The sequence below is a fragment of the Lissotriton helveticus genome, chromosome 2_1 (genome assembly GCF_964261635.1).
Source record: "Lissotriton helveticus chromosome 2_1, aLisHel1.1, whole genome shotgun sequence".
In the NCBI taxonomy this organism is placed as follows: Eukaryota; Metazoa; Chordata; class Amphibia; order Caudata; family Salamandridae; genus Lissotriton; species Lissotriton helveticus.
In genome coordinates this window covers 613,879,922-613,905,247 of record NC_136059.1, presented here as the reverse complement: position 1 = coordinate 613,905,247, position 25,326 = coordinate 613,879,922, and the positions used below count along the sequence as shown (strand labels likewise).

Below are 25,326 nucleotides of genomic sequence, written 5' to 3'. Positions count from 1 at the left end.
CACTGGCTATATGCAAATCAGCTCTGACCCTGTGCCTCATGGGAACAGTCCAGTCCGAACTACCAAGCCATGTCTTTCCCAGACCGGAATCAAGCATCCAAGGAACGGTTTCTGGCTATCAGCCTTCATCAGCCTGGATAGCTTGACTCCAGTGGTGTGGAGAGCCTGGGACTCACGTCTGAGCATACCCAGCCCACTCGGGGTGAAAATTGCAAAAAACACAGTTGATGGACAGAATGTAGAACAATGTCATACATTCACCCCAGTACAAGGATCTGGGCCTAAATCCATCGTTCTTAAACCATAGGGCTTCTTAAAAGGTATCTCTTACATAGTTTCCATAGTTCCTACTAAATTACTTAATTAGAAAAATAACTCCAACTTTATCATTTCACTCTTAGGGGGTCATTAGGATGGCGGGCGGACTTCGTCCGCCAGCTATTTTTCTGTGGTACGGGACCGCCCGCTGTTGGTGCGGGGGTCCTGTTGGTGACATTAGGATGTGCCCGCCACACTGGCGGGCGCATCCTGCATTCTTGACATTGTGGCGGGAGGTACTCTCAGCACCGCCCGCCGCAATGCCAAGAAGGCATGTTGTGCACTTCCATGCATGCGGTGCCTGCCATGTTGTGCATGGAACTGCAGGGGGGTACCATAGGTACCCCCCATGTGCACCCCCAACCCCCAGAATGCCTGGGGGCCCGCTACGGCCACCAATGGTGAAAACCGCCTTGCCACGGAAAGGCAACACCCCGCCTGCATAATAATATGGATGGCGGTGTCTACCAGACACCGCCACCATATAAATAGCTTTTCCGCCCGGGCGGATTGCCTTCCGGCAGAAAACCGGCAGGGTCCACCGGGGTCCCCCCGCCATGGTAATGTGGCAGGGGGAATTCTTATGCGGGCGGTGGTTTTTTGCGGGCGGATCGCCACCGCCATATGGGCAAAAAAGACAAAAAATCACTTGTACTAACATCCCAATTATTACGTTAACTGAAATAATGTATTTGTCAATTTGAAATAATTGGAGCCTAAGCCTCCTTATTGAAATATGAAAGGAGTGTGCAGATGGCACAATACAACTGTACAATAAAAAGACATTTAATGCCTGAGGTCTTAAATTGAGGCCATCACAAACTGGTCCTCGCTTTATATCACCTTGTTGGATTCCCTCCACTCACTCCTGGGTAATGGCAGAGGCCCTACTGCAATGATTCCCTATTAAGATCCATTAAGGTTGGCAGGTATAGGTGGCTATTGCAGCTTAAATCGCATGTGCATACACAAATGAGGGCAGCTGTTTGTTCTTCTCACAACAACAACCACACAGCCAAAATGAACCATGTCGAATTCAGATTCGGGACAGTGTTTTAAGTGGACGGGTAGTCGCAGGTATTGAGTACCAGAACTTTTTTTATTGTTTCCACTTCAGAACCGGAACTTATAGGGCCCTGCCATTAAAGGCAGGGCCAAGAAAGTATCCTGTACTCCTAGAACCACATGTCTATGAGTGTCTGACTGTAGTGAGGGCTAGACTTCAGAGTCCCCACTGTAATCAATTAATCAAAGTAGATATAATGCTCACACTAAAGCTACGCAGACCAGTGTCCCATGGCACCAGTCTACCATCACCTGCCACTGCCCACTGGCTGATTAGCTCTGCTGGGGCATGATGAGGGACATGGCAGCCTGTTATGCACGCATCCTCTGGGTGTCTCTGCCTACCTCTGTGGCCTCAGTCTCCTCATACTGCCTATGCTTCCATCTGCAGTCTGATGGCTGGCATGAGCATCTCCAGTGCCCTCATAACCCGGGAGCAGACAGGACGAAAGCCATAACATAAGCATGGCACAGGGCCTGAGTGTAGCTACATCACTGGTGCAGCAGCTGCAGTTGAACTGAGACCCAAGGACTGACTTTCTTCTGAAAGTCGAGCTATTAACACATTTGGCATATATATTGTGCACAAACCTCATGCAGATATATGATAAAGAGAAGACTCCGTTGTGGTTCCCCCAAGCGGCATGCCTGATACTTGATCTAGAGAAGGGGTTTTATACACTGTCTTGGACCTATCTTTTCAAAGTACTGGCAAAGCTTTGACTCTGCAGGCGTCTCCTAACTTACACAAAACTGTTATGCACTAACCCATCCTCTTGCATGCTAATCGGTGCATATATCTGCCCCATTCCCAGGGGTGCCCTCTCTCCTCTATACTATTTGCCATAGGCATGGAGCATTTGGCCCGCAGTCTCTGCTTGGAAGGCGTCCATTGGGGCATCCCATTGGACAGTTTCCACACACTTCAGCATGCCACCACCTGCACTTCGGCAATCCAAGCAGTCCTACAGGACTTCGAAGCTGCAGCGGCTCTCCAGGTCAACCAATCGAAATCATGCGTCTTCCCTCTGTGCAATGACGCAGCCCCCCAGGAAATACGGTTCCGCTGAGTCCCTCTGGCCTGGGCAGGGACACTGGTTCGATACCTTAGAATCCACCTCTGGCATTCACAGTAAGACCTGTTTGAGGGCAATCTAAAGTGGGTGCTTATGGATCTAAAGTCCCTGACCCAATTCTGGAAGCGCCTACCCCTTGCCCAAACAGGCAGGATCGCCATCTCGAAAGTGATCACCCGCCCTGGTTACTATACTATTTTGTTAATGTACCAGTCTATCCAACCAGTCACTTCTTTCAGGAACTAGACTCAATCGTCAGGGAATTGCTTTGGGATGGCAAACGATGCTGCATCACTCTCAGCAAACTACAACCGCCAGTGAGATGCAGTAGTTTGGGGGAACCCTTCTTATAAACCCTTTCTTGCAGCCCAACATTAATGGGAGTCTCATTGGCTGATAGGCAAGAATCTCTTTGAAACCAGCAGCAGAGATAGTCCTTTACCCCCAACATCATTCATCAGCTCCTTCTGCCCCCTATTAAACTGCACCACTCCTGGTTCCTACATGTATGGGTAACTCAGAAATGCCTCACCCAGATTTTTCAGCTGATGCGCCAAACACTACCCTATGCCCCTGCGATCTCTTTACAAGAGCTGCCAAAATTCTCTGGGTCCTTTACAGCTGATAACCTCCCAACTGGAATGCCAAGTCCATAGATATGGTGAGCATCAGTTTAAAAAAAAACTGCTCACTTTCGACCTGTTCCACCAAGGTTCCGAAATCCCCCCAGGACAGTTCCTTCTACATGGACAGATGCTAGCTACACGTCGAACCACCACAAATGTCATCATTCACACACTCCACACCATGGGAGTCGTGCGCCACTTGAGCACATGGCTGCATAAGGTTGCCAGGGAACATGTGGCGGGTCTAAATGACAACCCTTGCCAGACTTCCGAAGAAGACTTTGCACGTCCCCTCCATGACTCCGAGTGGAGCAAGGCTCTGGAGTATCCACAAAGTGTCTCACACAATGCACTGTGCGAAAATATACAATACATGGTTATCCACGGAGCCTACCTCATGGCATCCAGATGAATCACATGTTTCTAAAGCATATCTCACTTGCCCTGGATGTCAATTCATTGCAGTCGATCTCCAACACGTAATATTGTCCTGCTCTTCTCTCACTCACTATTGGCACACTATGCATGACGTACTGGCCATAGTTACCGAGCTTACCACTCTTAATACACGGGGAGTGACTGCACTGGGGATCTACAAGCATGGGAAAAATCACAGAGTACAAGTAAGATTTGCACATTTGGCCTAACTGCTAGCCAAGAGGACCCTCATGCTACATTGGAGAGCTAGCCAAGCCAATTTGTCTCCTAATGGCACCAGGCGCTCCTCCGATGGGGAGAAGCTAAGAGCGCAGCCCTATATTATAATGAAGCCCACCCGCTTCGGAAACCACGCGTAGGATGGGCCAGGGACACTTTGCTTACTCAGTTTCGGGAATTGGTGCGCGAGAAGGCCCCCCTCACGGGACCCGGAACCCGATTAAAAACCTTCCCTCTCCTGGTCCTTTGGCCCTGCCCACTGGTCCACAGTGCAACGTAGTGCAACTCTTAACTGCCATCCTCCAAAAGGCAGGTACCACCACACCCAGTGAACCCCCGCCCATACAGGACTCTCCTGAGACTCCCTCTTAACACCCTCATGCCTTTGCTCAGTTGACCCCCTTCTAACACAGATGATTTGTCTTTCCTGCCCCCATTATGCCCAGCTATTGCACAGAGGTTTGTATTCTCCCTTAAATAGCTTAAGAGCTGCAATTGTTCCCAACCGCCGACATGTAAAACATGTACAATAACTACATGCACTAGGATGCAACCTGAGCATGGTGTCACTCCTCAATTGTTCTCTCCCGAATTTAGCTGTGTAGTACTGTCTAAAATAATCGAAGCCTAAATCTCTTGCAGTTGAGCTTGTGTTAACTATTTTTCTACAAAGACTTTGTCACTCACAACAAGCTTATGTGAACTGTTTCTCTGCAATGATAGCGTCACATACAACAATGTAAAAAAAAACTAAATAAAAAGAGTTTGGGATAACTTTTATAAAGAAACCAGTCTTTATAATTCAAAAGGGTGTAATTTTTTTTACTTTAGTTAGAACATTGGGCCTCATCCCCTCATTTAGTGGCATTTATTAGAATATTCATGACCCCCATGGCCTTGATGGCAATGACATTAGAGAACCAAGAGATGAGTAAATTGGCATTGGCACTAAGTGCTCATCTCTAAAATGTGATGATTGAGGGAGAAGAGGTGCATTTAAAGAAAATAACTGCTTAGGGTCACACAATTTGGTCAAGCAGTAAAGCTGTGTTTAATCCCAGGTTGCTGGACTCACAGTGTGCAATTCTGCCACTAAATAGATATATTGTTTTCTGTCCTGTTTCACACCAAAGATAATGCTTTGTGTTTAATTCTTTGACCGGTTACATCACTTCACTGTGTTAAATAAATGAACATTATTAATTCTTAAATCAGGTTGATACAAAAAAAGTAATTGTAGATAAACTGACAGTTAAGGAATAAAAATATATTCTGTTTAAATGTACATATCTCCTGCATCCCCAAACTTAACAAAGACACCGATTTCAGGAAAAATCTCAACACCTTCAGTGGGTGTTTGGCCAAACTATTGAGTTGTAAATATCAGGAGACAGAAATATCGGAAATAAAATATTGTTATCCAAAGATATCATTATGCAAGATTATCGTTGTGAAGAATATCATTTTTTAGGTAAGTAATATAGTTTATTTAAGAATATCATTCTTTTTAATATTGTATGCAGTAATATAGCCATAAAAAAGATAGTTTTAAAATTATTTCAATGTGTTTCAGTTCATATATTAATTGCATGTGTTACTATTGTTTGTATATAGTGTTGTAGCGGGATGTTGGGTTTGTAGTAGGGGGATGGGGTGGGAAGTTAATTAGGCAATGGTTATTAATTACTTAATAATTTTTGACAAATGATGTGATGAATATTACATATGGTAATTGTGCAATGCTTATATATTTTAGTTATATTTTAGATGTGGGTTGCTAGGTTTGTCGGCTTATAGGGTGGGAAGGTAAATAAGAAATAAGTAACAGTTAATTATTAATTTAGAATTAATTCGTTGATCGATTATTAATTATAAAGATTGTGTCAGTCAGTCAGTCATTGTGAAATACATATGTTATTGACATTTTAGATGGGGCTGTTAGGTTTGCAGGGGTACAGGGTGGGTAGTTAATTAAGTAATCATTAAATAATTATAATTGTTAGTTGATTATTTAATTGGTTATTAATTATTTAAAGCAGGTTGCTGGGTTTGTAGGGGCACAGGGTGGAAAATTAATTAAGTAATAATTAATTAACAATTTAATTATTTAATATATTATAATTTATGCAAATTGGTCTATACTTATTTAACTTAGTTTTATTTTAGGTACATGCTGCTTATATTAAAAGTTTAATATTTTTTCAAAATAAATAGGGTTATTCAAATATGTAAGTAAAGTGTTTTCCCTACCGTTGCTTAGACTGCAGTGGGAGTAGTAAATTGAACCCCTGCGAAGTCCAACGTTTTCCCTACAGTTGCATAGTCTGGAGTGGGAATTGTAAATCTTACCCCTACAAAGTACAACACTTTCCCTACTGTTGCACAGACAGGAGTTGGAATGGTAATAGTAAATCTTGCTCCAATTAAGTCCAACACTTTTCCTACAATAGCGCTGTTTGCAGTGGGAATAATAAATGTAACCTCTCAGAAGTCCAATACTTTCCTTACTTTGTGCTATTGGGAGTAGGAATAGTAAATTTAACTATTCGAAGTGCAATACTTTCCATACAGTTACACTGACTGGAGTAGGAATAGTAAATGTAACCCCTCCAAAGTCCAATTCTTTCCCTACAGTTGTTTATACTGGTGTGGGAATAGTACATTTAACTCCTCCAAAGTCCAACACTTTCTCTACTGTTGCGCTGACAGGAGTAAAAATAGTATTTCGAACCTCTTCGAAGGCGAACACATTCCCTACTGTTCCACAGTTTGAAGTGGGAAACACAACTGTGACCCCTCCGAAGTCCAACACCTTCCCTGCTGTTGCTCTGAATGCAGTAGAAATAGAAAATCTAACCTCTTTGAAGGCCAACACTTTCCCTACTGTTGCATTATTATGGAGTGGGAATAGCAAATTAATGCTCTCTGAAGTCCAACACTTTCTCTACCTTTGCAGTGACTGGAGTTGGAATAGTAAAGATAACCCCTCCAAAGATTAATGCTTTCCCTACCGTTGCTTAGACTGGAGTGGGAATAATAAATTTAACCCCAATGAAAGTTCAACACTTTCCCTACTGTTGCGAAAACTGAAGTAGCAATAGTAAATCCCTAACGCGCCCAATGTCCTACGTTTCTCATACTGTTACATTGATAGGAGTAGGAATAGTAAATTTAACTTCTCTAACGTTCAACACATTCTATACTGTTCCATAACTTACAGTGGGAATAATAGAGCTGATGTTCCCAGACTCCAATACATTTCCAATAGTGTTTACATATATATTTTTTTTATTATTTTTGGGTACTTTCATTTAATATTTTTTTATATTGTTAAAATTATTATAATAGCGTTTTTTGATCTTTAAATTGTCTACATTTTATTTGCTAATTTATCAAATACTTTGCAAGTGAATTCCGAATATTTTTTATGTTTTAACAAAATATATATTAATAGATGGATAAGTATGTATCTATATATATATACATATATATATATATACATATGTATATATACATGCTTTTCATAGTAGTAAATAATAATGTAACGTATGTAGTTGTAATGATTGTTACATGATATATATGTATGTATATATATATATATATATATATATAGATATATATGTATATCTATATATATATATATATTGATCAACACATATAGACATATATGAAAACTGAAAAACTGAAGAAAAAAATTGTTTTTTTTAAAAAAGCCCCATTTATTTTTTAAAGAAAATCGGGCTGCTTGAAAAAAATAAACCATTTCAATTCTGAAATGCAAAGATAGGCAAGGTAGTCTGTGTCCTTTGCAAGCATTCATTCTTGCTTTTTGCAGTCAGCAGGAGGGAGTCACAATTTGCAACATGTCTATAGAATATTAATTAGTCAGGTTGTTCTGATACCGCCTCTGGTTTGGTGTTTTGCAAATTGGCCAAATAGATCAGTTTGCAAAATTATATACTTGTCGCAAACTTAAGGCCGTAAACTGTAACGTTGTACATTTGGTTCATAGTTTCTTCGACACTGTAGTCATTCCTGGGATGTGTACAATACTAGATTGATGTTAGATGAGTAGACACATACAGCGATTCCCACAAAATAGACTTAGGAGCATACCATAAAGCTCAGATTTTGTGTCCAGCCACAGACGTTTGGGAAGTCTCCACTGAAAAAAGGTTTAGCTCCTTAGCCAATGCATTTTCTGCATTGGGACAAAACAAAGAAAGTTTCTCAAATACTAGCATAGTGAGAAATTTTATGTGTTAATTATTTTATTTTTTTGAATTCATTTCTTCTGTAATAGTTACAATTATATTCTTTGTATATTTAAAGGTGCTTGGAATGATGCTTTCCACTGTGTTTTTGCCCTGTCCCAAGAACTATATTAGTGTTCAGGGGGTCCTTGTTACTCACGAACCGCAAATTGGACCAGCCGCAACAGCAACAAGAAGAAATAACTGATCAAGGCGGGGGAGATGTGACCAATTTGACTGTGGTCAATCTCAGTGAGAGGACATTGACGGACACAGAAAAGGAACTATTAAGCCTCGGATTAACGTTTTGCCCAAGCAGTAGTCTTGAATATACCCAGACACGCATCGACCTCTTTCGGTTCACAATGAAGCTAAAACTTCATAAATATTTTAAACTGAGGCCACTTGTAAAGGATCCAATGAAAAAGGGGCCAGAATGACAGCGACTGACACGCTTAGTAGTAAAGACTTAGCGGGTCTGGAGGCCCTTGAGGATCTAAGATTGGAGCGAGATTCCAACGTAACTGACATGAGCATGGCTCAGCGAGCTATATTACAGGGCTTGGACCAAGAGAGGGAGGGCTCTCCCATTCACTCTATAACATGGTGTCCCTGAGATCTTTCAGCTGCTGTGAAGTCTTCACTACCCAGCATTCAAGAATAGATTATCACAATATCTCTACAGGAGAATGGGTATGTAGAAAGCTTTAGAGTTAGGGAAAAGTTTCCCAAAAATTCATGACGATTTCAGTAGACGTGAAGGCAAAGAGATTGTGCCGAAACTAGCTTGTATTTTTCTCGCGCCTTCGGCTTAAATCTTGTCTCCCTCACTTCCTAGAATCCAGATGTATTGACCTTGAGACTCCTCTTTTTATATGAGACCCCTATTTTGTTTTTAGTTTCAGAATGTTGGGCATAATGGGGCTTTGGGGGGGCGGCGGACCGGAGGCTTGCCCCCTCCGGGGCTTTTGGGGCAGTGCTACAGCCCAGAGCCCAATTGGGCTTGCTGGGCTCCCTTTTTGGGCAGAGGGAGCGGAGGTTTAATAACCGGACATTTTGTATGCAGTGTCACCATTTTAGTAAGCTAACACGGCAGCCAGTTGAAGGTCGGGGTAGACAGGATCATTTGAAGAATGTTCCCACCCACCCTCCCTTCTGCTGGGGATGGGGGCGAGGTGTTTGGGGTAGCCAAGATAGTTAGAGGAGAGGGTTGACAGCTTTGCTGGACACAGGTGCGCTAGGAAGTTGTATTTTGGTTGTGCGTGCTGTTTTGTAAATAGTTTTTATATGTTTACAGGTTAAGTTTATGGTTGGAAACAAGTTACTCCGGGAGCAGGCAATAAGGGGAAGTTGACATAGGAAACTCTTAGTTATGTAGATGTTTTGGGAGGTAGGTAAGAGGTCACAGGGTTAAAGTTCAACAGTTAAGGACTGAGTGAGGGTTTATAAATAGTTGCAGGGAAAGGAAAAAAGGGAAACCTTAGGGGTGGGGGCAGGAGGCAAGGTAGCTGAACAAATGTATAGCGAGGTTAAGTTTTGTATGGCAAAGGCCAAGGAACATGCTTGTGAAGTGCACCTGTCTTCAATAAAGCAGCCTTTTTCACACATATAGAGTGTTTTGTGGTCTGTGCTGCACCACCCTTTGGCCCAATGCACAATTCCTCTGCTGATGTCTAACCACAGGCACAACATATTTTGGCACTTTTTGAGGCCATAGCTGCATAGATTTAATATTAGTGTTCAAAAAGCATGACAATTCAGAAGACTAGATGACAATTTAATTTATTGTCCTCTTTAACAATAGAGTGGGACAGCTTCTTAGTATATATGACTTCTGTATACTAATATTAATAACATCTGGCTAGTGTATGAAGTTGTGGTTTTGGCGCTCAGAAAGTCGTTGCCCATGGTGGTTTTCTACTAAGGTACAAATAAAATAATCTCCTATAATATAAAGCCTTCAAACCTTCTGAAATGTTAACGATTTTGACAGCTGTGTCAGGGGTCATTTCTAATCATATTGTGATGGTATAACAGATCCTGCCTTTCTATTAGCCTTGTTATCCCACATCTTCTACATGTATTAAATAGATGAATATCTTATAGACTCACTCGTCCTGTTCTCCTCGAGTGGAAACCTTTCAAATAAGGGCACGCGCCCACAAATCAACACAACACAGTGTGAGCTATCAAAACGCTTTTGTTCCCCCATACAGTTTAGTACTCGGTTCTGTGCGTTTTCGTTCTTGTATTGCTGTGTTGTGTTTGGGTACTTTCTATGAAGCACCGGGACGCCCCTTGGCTGGGGCAGCTGTGCGCTATAAAAGTGTTTTTAACATAACATAACATAACTTACACAGCAATCTCTTCACTGCAGTTCGAGTCACCAACATCCACGGTGGCATGGATTCCAAACGTTTTGTCAGTGAGATCCAGCTGCGTTTGATTTTTGAATTTGATCATTATTCTTCTGGCCTCAAAAAGTATGCAGGGCTGTCCATCAACTGTGAAATTGACAGGAGTGCTGTGCCTGTGGCCCGGATCCTCTTTTACTGCACTTTCCGCCTTGTCTTTTCTACTGATGTTGTAGTCTTTCCTCTATTTAAGAAAAAAAAAAGCGGTTTCTGGACATTGAGAGATTAACATTTGTTTCTGTTTCATTGTCTTATACGAGCTTAGATACACAATCATACGTAAACCTTTGTAAGTAAATAATAAGTTACATGGTGTCTCGTGAAAAAGAACTTATAACCTAAAATTCATGTTCTCTTTGTTTATAGGAGACTTGCAATGTAAAAAAAAAAATTACTTAAATGGAAGAATGAGCTGGCTGCACACAGCTTGGTCCTCACATTCAAGCAGAATGTGTGTTTGCAACCGAGTAACTGCGGTGGTCAACGCTTTTTTTCCTCAGCTATTTATTAGATGGGCATGTTTTAGTTCCTTGGTAAAACATTTACATAAGAATCACGACAAACCTATTGCTACAGTTCACATTTCTTTGTTTATCACCATAGGGCTAATATTTATGCATTACTAATAAAACAAAAGGAATAATTTCCAATGGTCTGTTTTTGCAATTGTGGGGAAGTTCATCCCCATGCAATTCATGCATGGCGTAATTATGTGACATTCAAATGTTGATTTCCCTGATAACCTAGTGCTTATGCCCTCTGGCGTACTAGCCCATTCTTGGAGTGCATCGCGCGCTAAGTACAGATGTGTAGTTCGCCTTGTATTCGTGCACTTTGCAGTGTCAGTTTGGGATCACAATTAGGCCTGGGCACTCTAAAAAAAAGTGACCCACAATGCCGGATCGTGCCCTTTCATGCAACACCATTTGGTTAGACTCATTGGACTATTTTTTAGAGAAATGTTTGATAACGAAACATTTTAAAGCCTATGTCACCTTAAAAATTGGTGAAAACCAGAAATACTGCATTTTTGCGGGCGTGTGAGGCAAAACAAACTGGGCTAAGGACCACAATACCTGATCTAGCGTGGGTTGCCACCCGGACGGTTTTTCTAATCACACAAAAGCCAGTATTGTTAACTCTGATCAGTAGGCATTTTTGTAAGAATTTGGGTTGCTAGCTGATTGGTGTGTAAACCCGGCTCAAGAACTACTAAAGTCACTAAATTAACCTGTGCTTAACCCTAGGTAATTTGGCACACAAAGCAGTCAGACAACTTAGAGGCAATGTGTAAAGTATTTATGCAGCACATACGCAGCGATAACGTGAAAACACAACACAAGAAAAATCCAACACCAATTTTGAAAAATACAGTACATTTTATCAATTATTTGACACCAAAGTGTCAAAAGTACAATTAGTAGAACTGGAGATATGCAATGCAATTTTAAGGATTTTGATAAAAAACAGTGTTAAGTCCTTTGTGTGGAAGTCAAGAGCATACTTGTAACTTAAAAGTGGGTCTGTGCCCAGCTCCGCCCCCAACCTGCCAGTGATGGCGCATTCAGGCACACCAAATCCCTCTCTTGTGCGGCTGTCTGAGAGGAATATACAAAGTCCAATTGCTAGTCAAGTGATCCAGGAACAAGGTGGAGGCACCAAATAGGGCTAAAAGTGGCATTTTTTAAATTGCAACTTTTACTATTTAAGAGGATTTTAGATTACAAATTCTCAAACACCCAACATGACTTTCCTACTTGCTTCCTAAAAAAAAGTTACATTTATTAAACGTAAAAAGATAGCTCAATGTTACCCCATAGGAGAAGTAAGCCCAACAGGAGTGATATAAGAATTTAGGAGTTTTTCACTAGACACGTAAAACTTAAAAGTACATGCTCAACTTTTATATTACAATGCACCCTACCAAATGAGTTGTCTAATGTCTACCTGAGGGGTGATTGTATGTAATAAAAAACGGGGAGTTCTAGGCTTGTCAAAAGAGTTATATTGCCAAGTCGAATTAGCAGTTTAAGGTTGCCAGCAGTTTGCAATGGCAGTCCTGAGGCACGTTTTAAGGGAATACTTAAGTGGGTGGCACAATAAGTGCTGCAGACCCAATAGTAGCATTTAATTTTACCTGCCCTTGGCAGATGGTATTCTATTTTACTAGGGACTTATAAGTAAATTAAATATGCCAGTCAGGTGTAAGTCAATTTTACCAGGTTTTAGGGCGTGAGTACAAGCACTTTAGCACTGATTAGCACTGGTAAAGTACACAGAGTTCTAAACCCAGCAGAAACAAATTCAGAAAAACAGAAGCGTGAAGGCAAAAGGCTTGGGGAAGACCACCCTAAGGCTGACAGGTCTAACAATTTTAAAGAGTAAAAGTAAGGCATAAGCACTACAAAATGTGTTCTACAACTGCCTTACTGATAGTTAAACTAAACAAAAGCAGGAGAGCCATTTTAAAATATAATATGGAAACTTTTACATAAAGGGTCCCCTTTACTTTGCAGACTCATAATGTGAACAAATGGCCTTTGTTTTTGCAGTTTTATATAGGGTGAATTCGGGCCACATGAGCACCAATTACATTACACAAGATCACATTAATGTTTACCAAAGCCATTGGGAAATTAAATGATTTGCCCAGAATCACAGGATGTTAAGCCAAGCTGAGACCTGATCCTAGTTCCCCAGTTCCAAAGTCAGCAGCTTTGGCCCTAAAGCCAAATCCTCCCTATTTTCTTTCTCTGGGCAGAGTGGACTCAAAGCAAGGACTTTGCAAATACACACACCGTCCTTCACCAAGGCCTGAAGATAATGTGGCCAAGGTAACAACACCTTTCCCCCAAGGTCACTTCTTAAAATCTGCAAAAGGATTGCAGAGTAAAGGGATGGATAAAAAGGTGGATGGACAGGTGAAAGGATGGCAGAGTAAAACGGCTGATGGATGAGTAGCTGAAAAGACAAGTGAATACATGGCAGAGTGGATGGATAAATGCATGGATGGATGGCAGTTTGGATGAATGTGTGGCAGAGGGTGGATGGATGGCAGAGGGTAGATGGATGGCAGAGGGTATGGATGCATGGATAGATGGCTCAGTGGATGGACAGCAGAGCGTATAGATGGAAGGATGGATGGCAGAGCCGATGGATGAGTAGATGGTGGATGGATGGAAGGTGATGGATAGATGGATGGATGGATGGACCAATTGATGGCAGAGTGCATAAATGGTTGGAATAGGGATAGATTGGATGCTGGATGAAATATTTATTGGGTGACAGAATGTTAAGATAAAATAGTGGATATCAGCGGGTAGATAAAAAGGTGAATGGATAAATGCATGAATGCTTGAATGGAAGAGACAAAGGAGATCTTCTATATGCTCATTTGCTACGCTTGCTTGGTGTCATCAGAGGTTTAGTTCAAAGTTGTGGTATTTTGATTTTCTAGCTACTACCTTGCTTTCACAAACGGCACTTTTGTAGTAACATACACTTTTGTAATAAATCCAGCACTACACATGAGCAACCGCTGGTACTGAAGCACCTCCCACAGAAAGTATTGGAGGTATGGACTTAAAATAAAACACATACTAAATAATGTTAAATTAAATAAAATTAATTAAAATAGGTTAAAAATACATATATAAATTGATGCAAACCATAGACAAATAGTACACGTATTATTTAATTATAGATAAAATATTTTATAATGAAATAATAAATATATATTTTTGCACAGTTTTACATCAATTTATATTTATCTATTTTTTAACTATTTTAAATATTTCATTTTTTAAAATATTTTTATTATCCCTTGGATACAGCTTAGACATATTTTATGCAATCTGAGTTAAGAGAGAAATCATTTACAATAATACAATTTTAAAAAGATTGCACAATTCACAATACTATGCACATTAAAACATTACATATGAAGTATAAAGGAAAAAAAGTGCAATAATAAACCCACATAATATCCTATAAAGTGGAACTGCATACTAAAGTGCCTAATTCATCTGAACCATTCCCCGTGCAAGCGCAGTTATATATCCTGCTGTATAACAATATAAAGTGCATAAATTACAAACTAGAATGTACTCTACATTTTTCCATGGCCAAGAATTACTAAACTAAATATGGTGGTGTTAAACTCTTCGGCAGACTCCCAAAGTGACAGTAGTGATGGTTAAAGTGTCCATTTTCTTAAACTTTAGCTTCTAAAGGTGCAAAAGGTCTTCCAAAAGCAACAGCACATCTTAGTGATAAAGCTGTACTTTTTAACAGGTTCCTTCAACGCCAAAAATGCCCCATATTTCCCTGCAGCGTGGCAATTTGTTAACCAGGGCATGATAGCAAAACTCCTTCACATGTTCATCTTGCTTCACCATTCCGTAAAGGTAGGACTAATCAAGGGTTTCCATAATTTCATTCTAATTGATCGGACCACTACAGCGGAAGTATGAATAATTGTGAACTCTCTTTTCTATAGGAGAAAGGGGCAGAAAGGCCTAGCAAGACATTAGAGGGTAAGTGTTTGATCATTTGCATTACCCTTATCTAGGTCTGCACAAAAATCTGTTCTCAGTGTTCGGTCACTGCTTCACAAAACCAAAATATTGTGTTACAAATCCCCTAATTCATCCTATCTAGGTCACTGCTTCCTGGCTGCCCGAAACATTTTGTTGAGCCTATCTGAGGTATATAAAGCATCCAGCTGTTAAAAACACAATTGTATGAAAATTCGCCCTAGTTTGTAAATAAATAATACATTAGTACTATTTTTATATATTTTTGTACATTCATTTATATTTACTTACTTCTTTGCCTATTTGAAACAATGTAATGTTGTTCCCTCATTTGCAGGTGGGTGTAGCCCAATAAAAGTTAGGTACTCCCTTTTGCAAGTCCATTATCTACATTGCTAATACAAGGTTCTCACTACACCGTCCCCATGTACCCAAACTGTGGGGGTGAGCACATGAAGTGTACCTCCCCAAGTAGCCTTTGGAAATGAGCATAGAGGATGTCATTCACCTAGCACATACTCTTTAATTTGTGTTTTTTGAGACCTCACAACAGATAGCTTGAGCAGCCTGACAATACCAAATGTCACGGCACATACACACGCATGCACACACACAAAGACACAACATACAACATATAGATACATAAATGGATTTTGGGTCAGCCGTCTGCAGCCATTGGCTTGTTGTGTGAGTCTGCATCAAACACTGGCTGGCTGGGTTATCCATCACGTTTTGAAACCGAACCACAGCAAATAGTGGACGTTAGTGTTTTTTCTGTTGCTCATAAAAGAGTTCATCTTGAACACCTTACCTTGTTTAATTATTGACTGTCCATAGGAAGACAATAAGGCTTCTCAGTAAAGGTTTTTTTTCACCTTTGATATGCCACACAAATAATTGGTATGGTAATACTCATTTGGCATGCCAACAGTGCCTAATTCAATAGTATAGTGCTGTTGTAATATGCGCTTGGCATCACTGATGTAAAAGAAGGCAAATTGCCTCAATTCAGGGAAGATCCAGTAGGAGTCTTTTGGTCTAGCCAAAGATGTGATAGGAGCATCACCACCATCATTAGAACTTTGACGGTTCCAGTTTAAGTCATTTGGGACTAACTAGGCAGGCTAAAATGGGAGTTTTGCAGGACACTCCACTCATCTGACAACATTTTAATTGGAAAACTGCTTATTACGCAAAATATGTAGCTATTCGTTTGTAAGTCTCTGGTTCCAAATATAATGCTTCATTCTGAACTGGAAAACTCAGAATTATATGCTTATACACCCAGAAATGAAAGCACTCGGTACTGGAGATACTGGGTGTGTTACTGCCACCCCATTATACTGAGGGACTCAGAATGAGTCCCTGAGTGAGACTATCAAGAATGTAATGTAGCTTTAGATGGTTAAACCCTGTCCTGACTAGTGTTGTGAAGAGTGGGACCATTAAATTAAAAGTAGGACTTAGGCAAAGCTCTTAAATGTCTTATCTCGGTTACCGATGGTAGCCTTATGGTTCTTCTCTAAAAGGATGCCATTTACAGATACTTGTAAGCTAATTGGGACACAAAGAGACCTGCGCAGTAGAATGGGAAGCTTTCAATTTGATGGGTATATCATCAAAATATGGGGGACTAAGCTGCAAATGGAAAAATAACTTGCCTTGTTAGAGTGTACACTAGAAACCTGGTAAATGAGTAATGGAGCACCCTTAGAAAACAACAGATCTGGGAGAGAAAGAAAGGAAGCTAGAAGACACTTGGGATTTGTGGGATAAATTCACTAGTGAGGAGTAAAGGCAAAGACTTAACAGAGCAAAGGATAAGTATGGCAGACTTCAGCCGGGTCTCCTAAAAAGAGAGCGGCCATGCAGTATGGTCTGGGGGCTCAGCAACAATCAAAGTATCAGCACACAGGAAGGTGTAAACGGAGTATGTTATGAGCACTTAGATGAATTGTACAAGCAGCTAAGAACTGCAACCACAGAGCAAATAAAATACAATCTGGGGGAAATTAGACTACCCAGTTCACAGATGATCAGTCAGAATAACCAGAGACGCCTTTAACTAAATAGGCATTAATGGCAACAGCAAAACCCCAGGAAATGAACATTTTACGGCTGACATGTATCAAAAGTATGCTGCAACAATTATAAGAAAATTATTGGAGGTGTTGGTGGAGACACAATATTTACACTTGGGTTTGTGCTCTACGGAACACCATGCACACTCTTAAGAGCCTCACACACATTATGAACAGTCTAGACACATCAGAAGAACACCACTCACGGGTGGAGTTGGATGATGAAAAGATTTTTGACACCATAGAATTAGATTACATCCAGGAGGTGCTTGAATACATGGGATTTGGATCCCATTTTACAGGACGTATTACATTTTTATATACAGAACTGTTAGAAATTGGGTTACTGGTTGACTCGGTGTCAGCCCTGGTCAAGAAGCAACCACAATTCTAGCCAGGGTAAGGCACAATCAACCCCCAAATTAACCTGTGCTCAACCCTCTGGTAGCTTGGCACAGAGCAGTCAGGCTTAAATTAGGCACAATATGTAAAGTATTTATGTAACACTTCAAAAAGTAAACCAGTGAAACCACCACACAAAAAAGGTTCCAAACCAGCTTAGAAAAATGGAGCTGTGTCGAAGATGCGTCAAACAGCCGAGCTGATGCATCAGTTGTGAGATGTGGTGAAGCTGCGGTGCAAGGTTCTGTTGCATTGGGGATCCCCTCAATGAGAGTTTGCGATGCAAAGTCCAGAGTCGGGAATGCAGCATGCAGTCTCGGGGATGCAGCATGCAGTCTCGGTGATGTATCAGTCCCGAAGAGCAACGAGGCTGCGATGCGAAGTTCGGCGTTAAGACTGCTGTCGAAGAGAGATGTGAGGGCCTGCGCAGAGAATGCATCCTGCAGTGGCGGTTTCAAAAGCGGTGTGGGCTGTGGCAGCGATGCAAGTCTTTGCGACGGGTCCAATCCACATAGCAACAGTGATGTGTTGGATCTGCTTGGGTTGAACCATGCAGCAGAGAAGATGGGTCAGTTCCGCTGGACACTTGCAGAGGACTTTAGACCCACTTCCAAGGTTACAGGACTGGAGAGCACCACTTGGCAAGGTACATGTACAGGTGGCAGAGTGCAGGTAGAGATGCAATGCTGTTAGAAGCCTGTTATGCCCCTGAGGCTCAGATCAGGAGGCCAGTCAACTAGCCCTTGGAGTCACTCTGGGTTCTGAGTTTAAGTGAGTCCAGTCCTTCTCACCCAGGGAGGAACGAGGATGTGCAAGACAAGTAAGTGACTTATTTTTCTTTTTTCGTTTTTCTCCTGCCATCTACTTCCATCCCTCCCCCTCTCCACTCGGAAGCCAGGGCAGTAAATACCCATAAGATATCCAGTCTATGATAAACCAGCAGCAGCTTGCCCACCCCCCACCCCCAACCTCCATACCTGGCTGCCACCACTGCATTGGGCCTGCCAAAAGCCTAACATAGGGGTGACTTACATGTATGAAAAAGGAAGGTTTGGGCCTGGCAAAAGGCTTATTAATCCAGGTTGGAATGGCAAGCATTGTTTAATATTGGTAAAGTGCTAGGCCAGCAAAAATGAAGTCAGCAAAAATAGGATGTCTGAAGGCAAAAAGTCAGTGGGAAATGACGCCAAGGATGCCAGGTCTAACATAAATCAACAGCGAAGATAAAATCATGCATTGTGGTGTTGGGCCGGTGGAAGGGGACCTAAACAACATTACCGTTATCACCTATGTTGTTTGTGCTAGCATTGGAACCAGTGGGTTCCCATTTGCAGATTATGCTACATGAGGAGGACTTAATAGTGGGTTCAATACACACACCATCACCATGCATGGTGACAATAATCTACCTGCAAAACTCTGCAGGGACAACACTGGTGTTTTTAAGGGAGGTAGCAAGTGTTGTAGAAATATCAAGCATTTCAAATAACTGGAGCAAGTCCAAACTGTCCCCCCTTAGTGAGCTAACAGCAATAGCGAATCATACTCCGAGGTGGAAGGGACAACTCTGCTTGAATTATCCAGGCAGAAGTGAAGAATTTATCTTCATTTTTAACCTGGCAAATTCAATCACTTTCTGTGTGAAATTTTTAACATGTCTTGAATACTTATTAGGGGAATCATCAAGATTGTTTGTGGCTTGCACCTTGCACTTTTAAGCAGGATTAGTTAAAGTTCACAAAGTGAGGTCTTCTTAAGTAGGTTTGTTTATTTTGTTCCTTGTGGAAAAAAGGCGCACAACTTCTTCCTGGTCGACTCTTTCAGTGCCATCTTAGAAGGTCAATGTTCTAGACGTGCCAAAGGGCCTATTTAAACAAACTAGCTGCCCGTTTGATCCTGCTATTTGAATGTGTGTGTTAATGCAGATGCAGAGCACAATTCTCAGAGTAATATTGCCTGACTTGCTGTTAGTAAAACTTGATTATCTTTAACATAGATTTTAGCAAATTGCATTTTGAATGTATCTTCATTTTTAAACGGCTCATTTTATTTTATTTTGAAGGGTTTATATAGCGCTAGCTCCACCCAAGGGTATCAGAGCGCTTTACATCAGCAATGGTAATAAACAAGAAAACAGCATTAGCAATGCACAAAACAAATTCTACAATTGATCAGGCAAAAATAAAAAGGAACCAGTTAGAGTACATAATGAGAGGAGTGCATATAAGATATACAAAACATCAATTGAAAGAACAAGAATGTCGTTATAGATAGCTATTTTCCAGTATACAAAGGAGGACTCGGGGGACATCGCAGGGTGTGGGGGAATATACTGAGGAGGAAGGGTGCGAGGAGGGTGTGAGGAGGGGGTGAGTGGGTGTGCGGGGTAGGCGGGGTTGCTTAAGGCAGAAGAAGGGAAAAATGTCACAAAGGAGAACAGGGAGTTAATTTCCCCAATATTTAGTGAGGAACTGTATTTTAAGGTTTCTTTTGAAGTTGGCATAGGAGGGGTTGCATCGAAGGTCTTTGGGGGGGGGGGGTTCCAGATGGTAGCGGCCTTGCCAGAGAAGAAGCGGGATTGTGAGGAGCTTTTTTTGAGTAGAGGGGGTATGTGAAGAAGAGTGTTGGTGCTTCTCAGCGTATGGGCGCTGCCAGCTTTTTTGAGTTTAGTTGATATGTAGGTTGGAGTCTTCTGATAGAGGGCTTTGTGTTTAATACAGGCAATTTTATAGGAGGATCTACCTTCGATGGGGAGCCATTTGAGGGCCTTGAGGGCAGATGAGATGAGGTCAACACATTTACAGTTTGTTGTAAGTCTGGCTGCAAGGTTGAGGATGGATTTGATGGGGGCAAGGTGGATTTTGGGAGTACCAGAGAGAAGGGCATTTCCGTAGTCGATTTTGGATAGGACAAGTGATTGGGTAATAACTTTGAAGTCTTCGGCTGGAATAAAGGGTTTGATTTTTTTGAGATGCCCGAGTGTGAAAAGTGCACTTTTTGCTGAATTCTTAACATGGGAGTTTAGTGTAAGATTATTGTTGATGGTGATGCCGAGTGATTTAACAGATTTGGCGAGGGAGAGAGGGCAGTTTAGGGCAGCGATCCATGTTTGAATGGGGAGAGGGTTGTTTTTGGGCGAGAAGAGGATGATGTCAGTTTTATTAGGGTTGAGTTTAAGATGGTTGTTGTGGAACCAAGTTTGGATCTTGGTTAGTGCTGTGTTGAGGTGCAGGATATCGGAATGGGATTTTATTTTATAGTAGTTGGGTGTCATTAGCGTATAGGTGATAATTTATTCTGGCTTGTTTAAGTATCAGGCTAAGGTGTTCCATAAAGAGGTTGAAAAGGGCAGGAGAGAGGATGGATCCTTGCGGGACTCCTAGGGAGACAGATGTTGGGCTAGAGAGGCAATTTTGAATTTTAATTTGTTGGGTTCTATGTTGGAAGTAGGAGATGAACCAGTTAAGGACAGTGCCATTAAGGCCAAAGCGATCTTTGAGTGTATTGAGTAAAGTAGGGTGGTAAACTGGGTCAAATGCAGTGGTGAGGACAAGAAGGATGAGTAGGTAGGTCTCACCCTTGTCCAGGGCAAGGTGTATGTCATCGACTATGTTGAGCAGTGCATTTTTAGTGCTACAACCTTTGCGGAAGCCATATTGCAGGGGGTCAAGGAGGTTGAATATGTTAATGTGTTCATCCAGTTGAAGTAGGGAGCACTTTTCGAGGGCTTTAGAGAGGAGGGGGAGGTTGGAGATAGGGCGGCGATTGTTAGGGTCAGCCTTGGGATTTTGGGGAATGGGAGCGATTTGTCCAAGTTGAAGGGAGGTGGGCACATTCCCTGTTAAGAGGGAGGCATTCATGATGTTGGTCCAGTAGGGGACAATGATGTGTTTGAGATCTTGGACGAGAGTGGAAGGGAGAGGGTCTTTAGTGTGGGAGGATAGTTTGAGTTTGGATAGGATGTTGAAAACTTCCTGTTCAGAAACAGAGTGGAAATGATGCCATGAGGCATTTCTGTGCACGACTTTAAGTGGGTTTTGGAAACTTATTGGGGGACTGACCAAGATTGTTTGTGGCTTGCACCTTGCATTTTAAATTTAAATTAGTTAAAGTCTACAAAGCGAGATCTTCTTAATTTGCTTTATTCCTTGTTGGGCAGGAGCTCAACCACTTCCTGGTCGACTCTTCAGCCCCATCTTAGAGGGTCAGTGTCTGGATGTGCCAGGGGCCATTTAAACAAGCTGGCTGCATGTTTGCACAGCAAACTTACACAGCAAGGGCTCGAGCAGTGCACCAAAGGCAATCCATCTGTAGGTGTCTGTGCCCGACCAGGACCAAAAGCAGCCAATATTCTGTATTCAGAAGGTATTCACAGGAGGAACTTAAACCATTAAATCATATAAGCACCCCCCTGACCTCTCATGCTAAATGTATTCTTCTGAAATATGGTATCCCTAAACAACAAATAGAAGACATAGAAGAAATCATAATGTCTTCCATTAATCAAGGAAATTAAAAGATGTATGAAAGTCTCAAGCTAGACCACTTAAACATGCAATCACTAATAAAAACATAGTCACATTTTCGATGTATTGATCTCAGTCAAACTAGATATGCTGTTATTAACAGAGCCCTGGTTCTCAACAGCTCTCGAGGTCTGCCCTGCCCTCTCACTAAGTTTGAGGCCAGTAGCCCTCGAGGGCGTCGCAGGAACTGAACCCCTGTGCACCTCGTCGACTTGCAATTGCAAAGGCTTCTTGACTTCCTTCCACCAAGATCTTTAGGCTCCAAGAAGCCCCAACCTCAAGCATCTCCAGTGACCAAAGTCTTCATCCACACTACATTGTTTGCACCGTGACCTGCATCTTTTGGTGAGCTGCTTGTGGTCTTCTTGCTACTCCAGTGCCTCCAGCCTGTGGGTCCTATTGAGGGTCACCTTTGATTCTTTTTGACTCCTCTGATTGCTTGGGGTCTGACTCCCATGCTTGTGGTCAGTCCCCTGGATCTTGCTGGTTCCGACATTGCACCTTCTTCAACTTCTGTGTTGTTTGCAGTTCCCAAGGCTTGTTGGTGCTCCCGCCGGACACCGACCCCTCAACTCTTGGCATCCGACGTGGGACAGTGCGTGCACAGCTCCTGGTCTACCTCAGCATCACCTGGTCCTCACAGCTGCAGAGTCAAGCTCACCGTCAACTCTCCTGCAACACTGACATCGGTGGGCATTCTTCTTCCAGATCTCCTGGTCACTCCTGAGTGATATAGACTCTGTCCCCTCTGCTTGCACGTACACCCCATCCGAAATCTGCATTCGGATTCCACCGACACTTTCTCCTTCTCCAGCAGCGGCACTTTCCTGAAATCATCCATTGGGTTCGAGTACGGTTTCCGACACCACTTCACACCTATGCACCTGGCTTCCCTAGTGTGGGTAATATGGGTACTAGGGTATCCACGAGTGGGGTGGCACTCCAACCTTCAGTCTTCCACAGGGTTTTTTCAGGGTCCACTGGGAAGGGTCCTTAATCTGTAAAATTCCAACGCAATTTACACATTATTTTGTACGCACTGCACACTCTCTCTGTGGGGTCCCTATCTTCTCACCTTGGGTCCCCAGCACTTCTACGTCCTCTCGACACTGTCTTGACCCGAGTCGTGGTTCTTATACCACATTCTTAGAATATGGTTAGGTCCCCCCCCACCCTGGGATCCACTGTGTATTTTGTGCTATTTACCTCATTTCAATGCAAAGTATTGCGTGTATTGTGTGTATTGTGCATATCGCCGGGTAGGAGATATGTGTATATGTTAGAGAGTATTATATAATAAATACATATTTCTTTATAAATACCTTGTGTGGTTCTTTCCACTTAATCTTTACATAAAAGATTGCAGTCTGGTAAAACAAGCTGCCTTACAGTCCTTCTGGACTAAGCCTGAAGGCTGCTCTCCACAGCTACCACTTAGAGAGTTTTCTAAGGTTGTCCAATACCTCTTAAATCACCATAAGGGTTGTCTGGACTGGTGCAGGGTGCCTACTTACATTAGTGGACATCATATACCAGGCCAGCCTCTAACATTCCCATACTGAAATTTTTTCAAAATAGTCAATTCAAATTTAAACCACCCTGCAAATAGCAGAAGAGTAATCCCTAAAGTCTGCTAATGACATTAAAAAAATATCAACCTAGACTGAGTGTATCATTAGATAAACCAAAGAAAAAGTTTACTTCTTGGATTAATGAGGCATGTAACCATCATGCCCCCAAGTCGAGAAGACGAGTAATTAAAATAGCCTCACCGCCCAATGGTTTACACAGGTACTAGTATAGGCCAAATTAAAATTATGATGACTTGAGCATCAATGCTAAATCAGAGGAAACCAGCAAGATTAAATTCAAACAAGGCATGGTGGATAATAAAAGTCTATTTTTAAAAATAAAAAGAGCATACTACTCCAAAAAGGTTTGCGAAGCACATAGTACTCAAAATGAAATTTTTAAAATCATGTATGAACTCTCCTCTGTAGTCAGGGTGACATCAAAACAAGCTCCCTCACAAGAATTTTCGAATGAACTGAATCTTTTTTATCAACAAAATTAAAGAAAGTATTACAAAAGAACCAAAAATTATAATCAACGCTGTCAATAATGAAAAGTATCAAATTGGGTTATCAGACTTCAGACTGTTGGATAGAGAGTCACTAAAAAACGAAATAACAAATGTTAAGTCACGGCCACCTCTTGATCCTCCCGTACGGAAGTTATGATAATTATATCTCCAATAATTATTCAACTTTTGCTATCGATTCTTAATACATTATGTCTACAAGGCAAAGTACTGAAAGTCTAGAAAAAAAGAGACATTGTAATTGTCCTTTAAAACAAAAACAGGCGATGACCTCTTCTTTTGATACATTATTTCCGGTGTTTCTGTTGCCATATAGTGCAAAATTATTGGAAGCACATGTGGTGCGTGAAATTAGCATGTAATTACTTGGATCCTTTACAAGCTGACTTTCGGACAGTCCAGGGCCGGACTGGCGACCGGGCGTTTTGAAATGCTGCTGAGCTGGGGGCTGATTTCGTTAATGTCGACCTGCATGTGCTGAACAAAATTCGTTTTGATTCAATTATTTCGAAGCATACGCAGGTCTCAATCAACAAAATCAGCCCCCACCGCAGTGAAATCAGCCCCCAACTCAGCAGCATTCCAAAACGCCCAGTAGTCAGTCCGGACCTGGGACAGTTCACAATACAGCAACCACTGCTGTGGATGATTTAAGAGCTGACTTGGACATGGGCCTACTGCCTACACTTTTCCTATTGGATTTATCCGCTGCCTTTGTTAGAGTGGATCACAAAATACTGTAGGCCCGTGTCCAGGCAGCAGGTATAAACGGCCCTCTCCTTACCTGGGTGAAATCTTATCTAAAGGATCAGGCACATGCAGTCCAATTATCTCAATTTTTAGAAGGAATTGTGCAGGTAAATTGGGGAGTCCCTCAAGGATCTGTGTTGCCCCCTCGTGTTTAATGTTTATGTTAGACCCTTAATAAGACAACTGATTACTGACTGAATGACAATGCGCTACGCGAGACTGTTGACTATATATTTGTGCTGATAGTGCTCTGTCTGGAAGGAAATGCCACTTCTCAACAGGATTTCCAAAATACTATACGTTTCATCCACGGATGAATCAAAAATCTTCCCTTAATATTGAATGCAGATAAAACAGAACGAGTGATAATGAACAACAATACATATCTCTGTACCCCTTGTTCCCAGCCCGCTTCCCATTGCCAAGAGCCTAGGTGTAATGATTGATAGCCACCTCTCTGTGAAGCCCCAAATAGACCCCATGGTCTCCAAGGATGACCAGAAAGTTACGATCTTATTTTTC

The 25,326-nt window shown here is 41.8% G+C and overlaps 1 protein-coding gene across 1 annotated transcript in view; it reads right to left on the bottom strand.

Annotated features, from left to right (window-relative positions):
- Window positions 1-25,326, bottom strand: part of LOC144819448 (V-type proton ATPase subunit S1-like protein) — a 183,119-nt gene that overhangs the window by 81,854 nt on the left and 75,939 nt on the right. Inside the window, exon 4 of the mRNA XM_078677334.1 lies at window positions 10,352-10,593. Within this exon, the coding sequence (XP_078533460.1) occupies window positions 10,352-10,593 (242 nt within the window). The remainder of the gene's footprint in view (window positions 1-10,351; window positions 10,594-25,326) is intronic.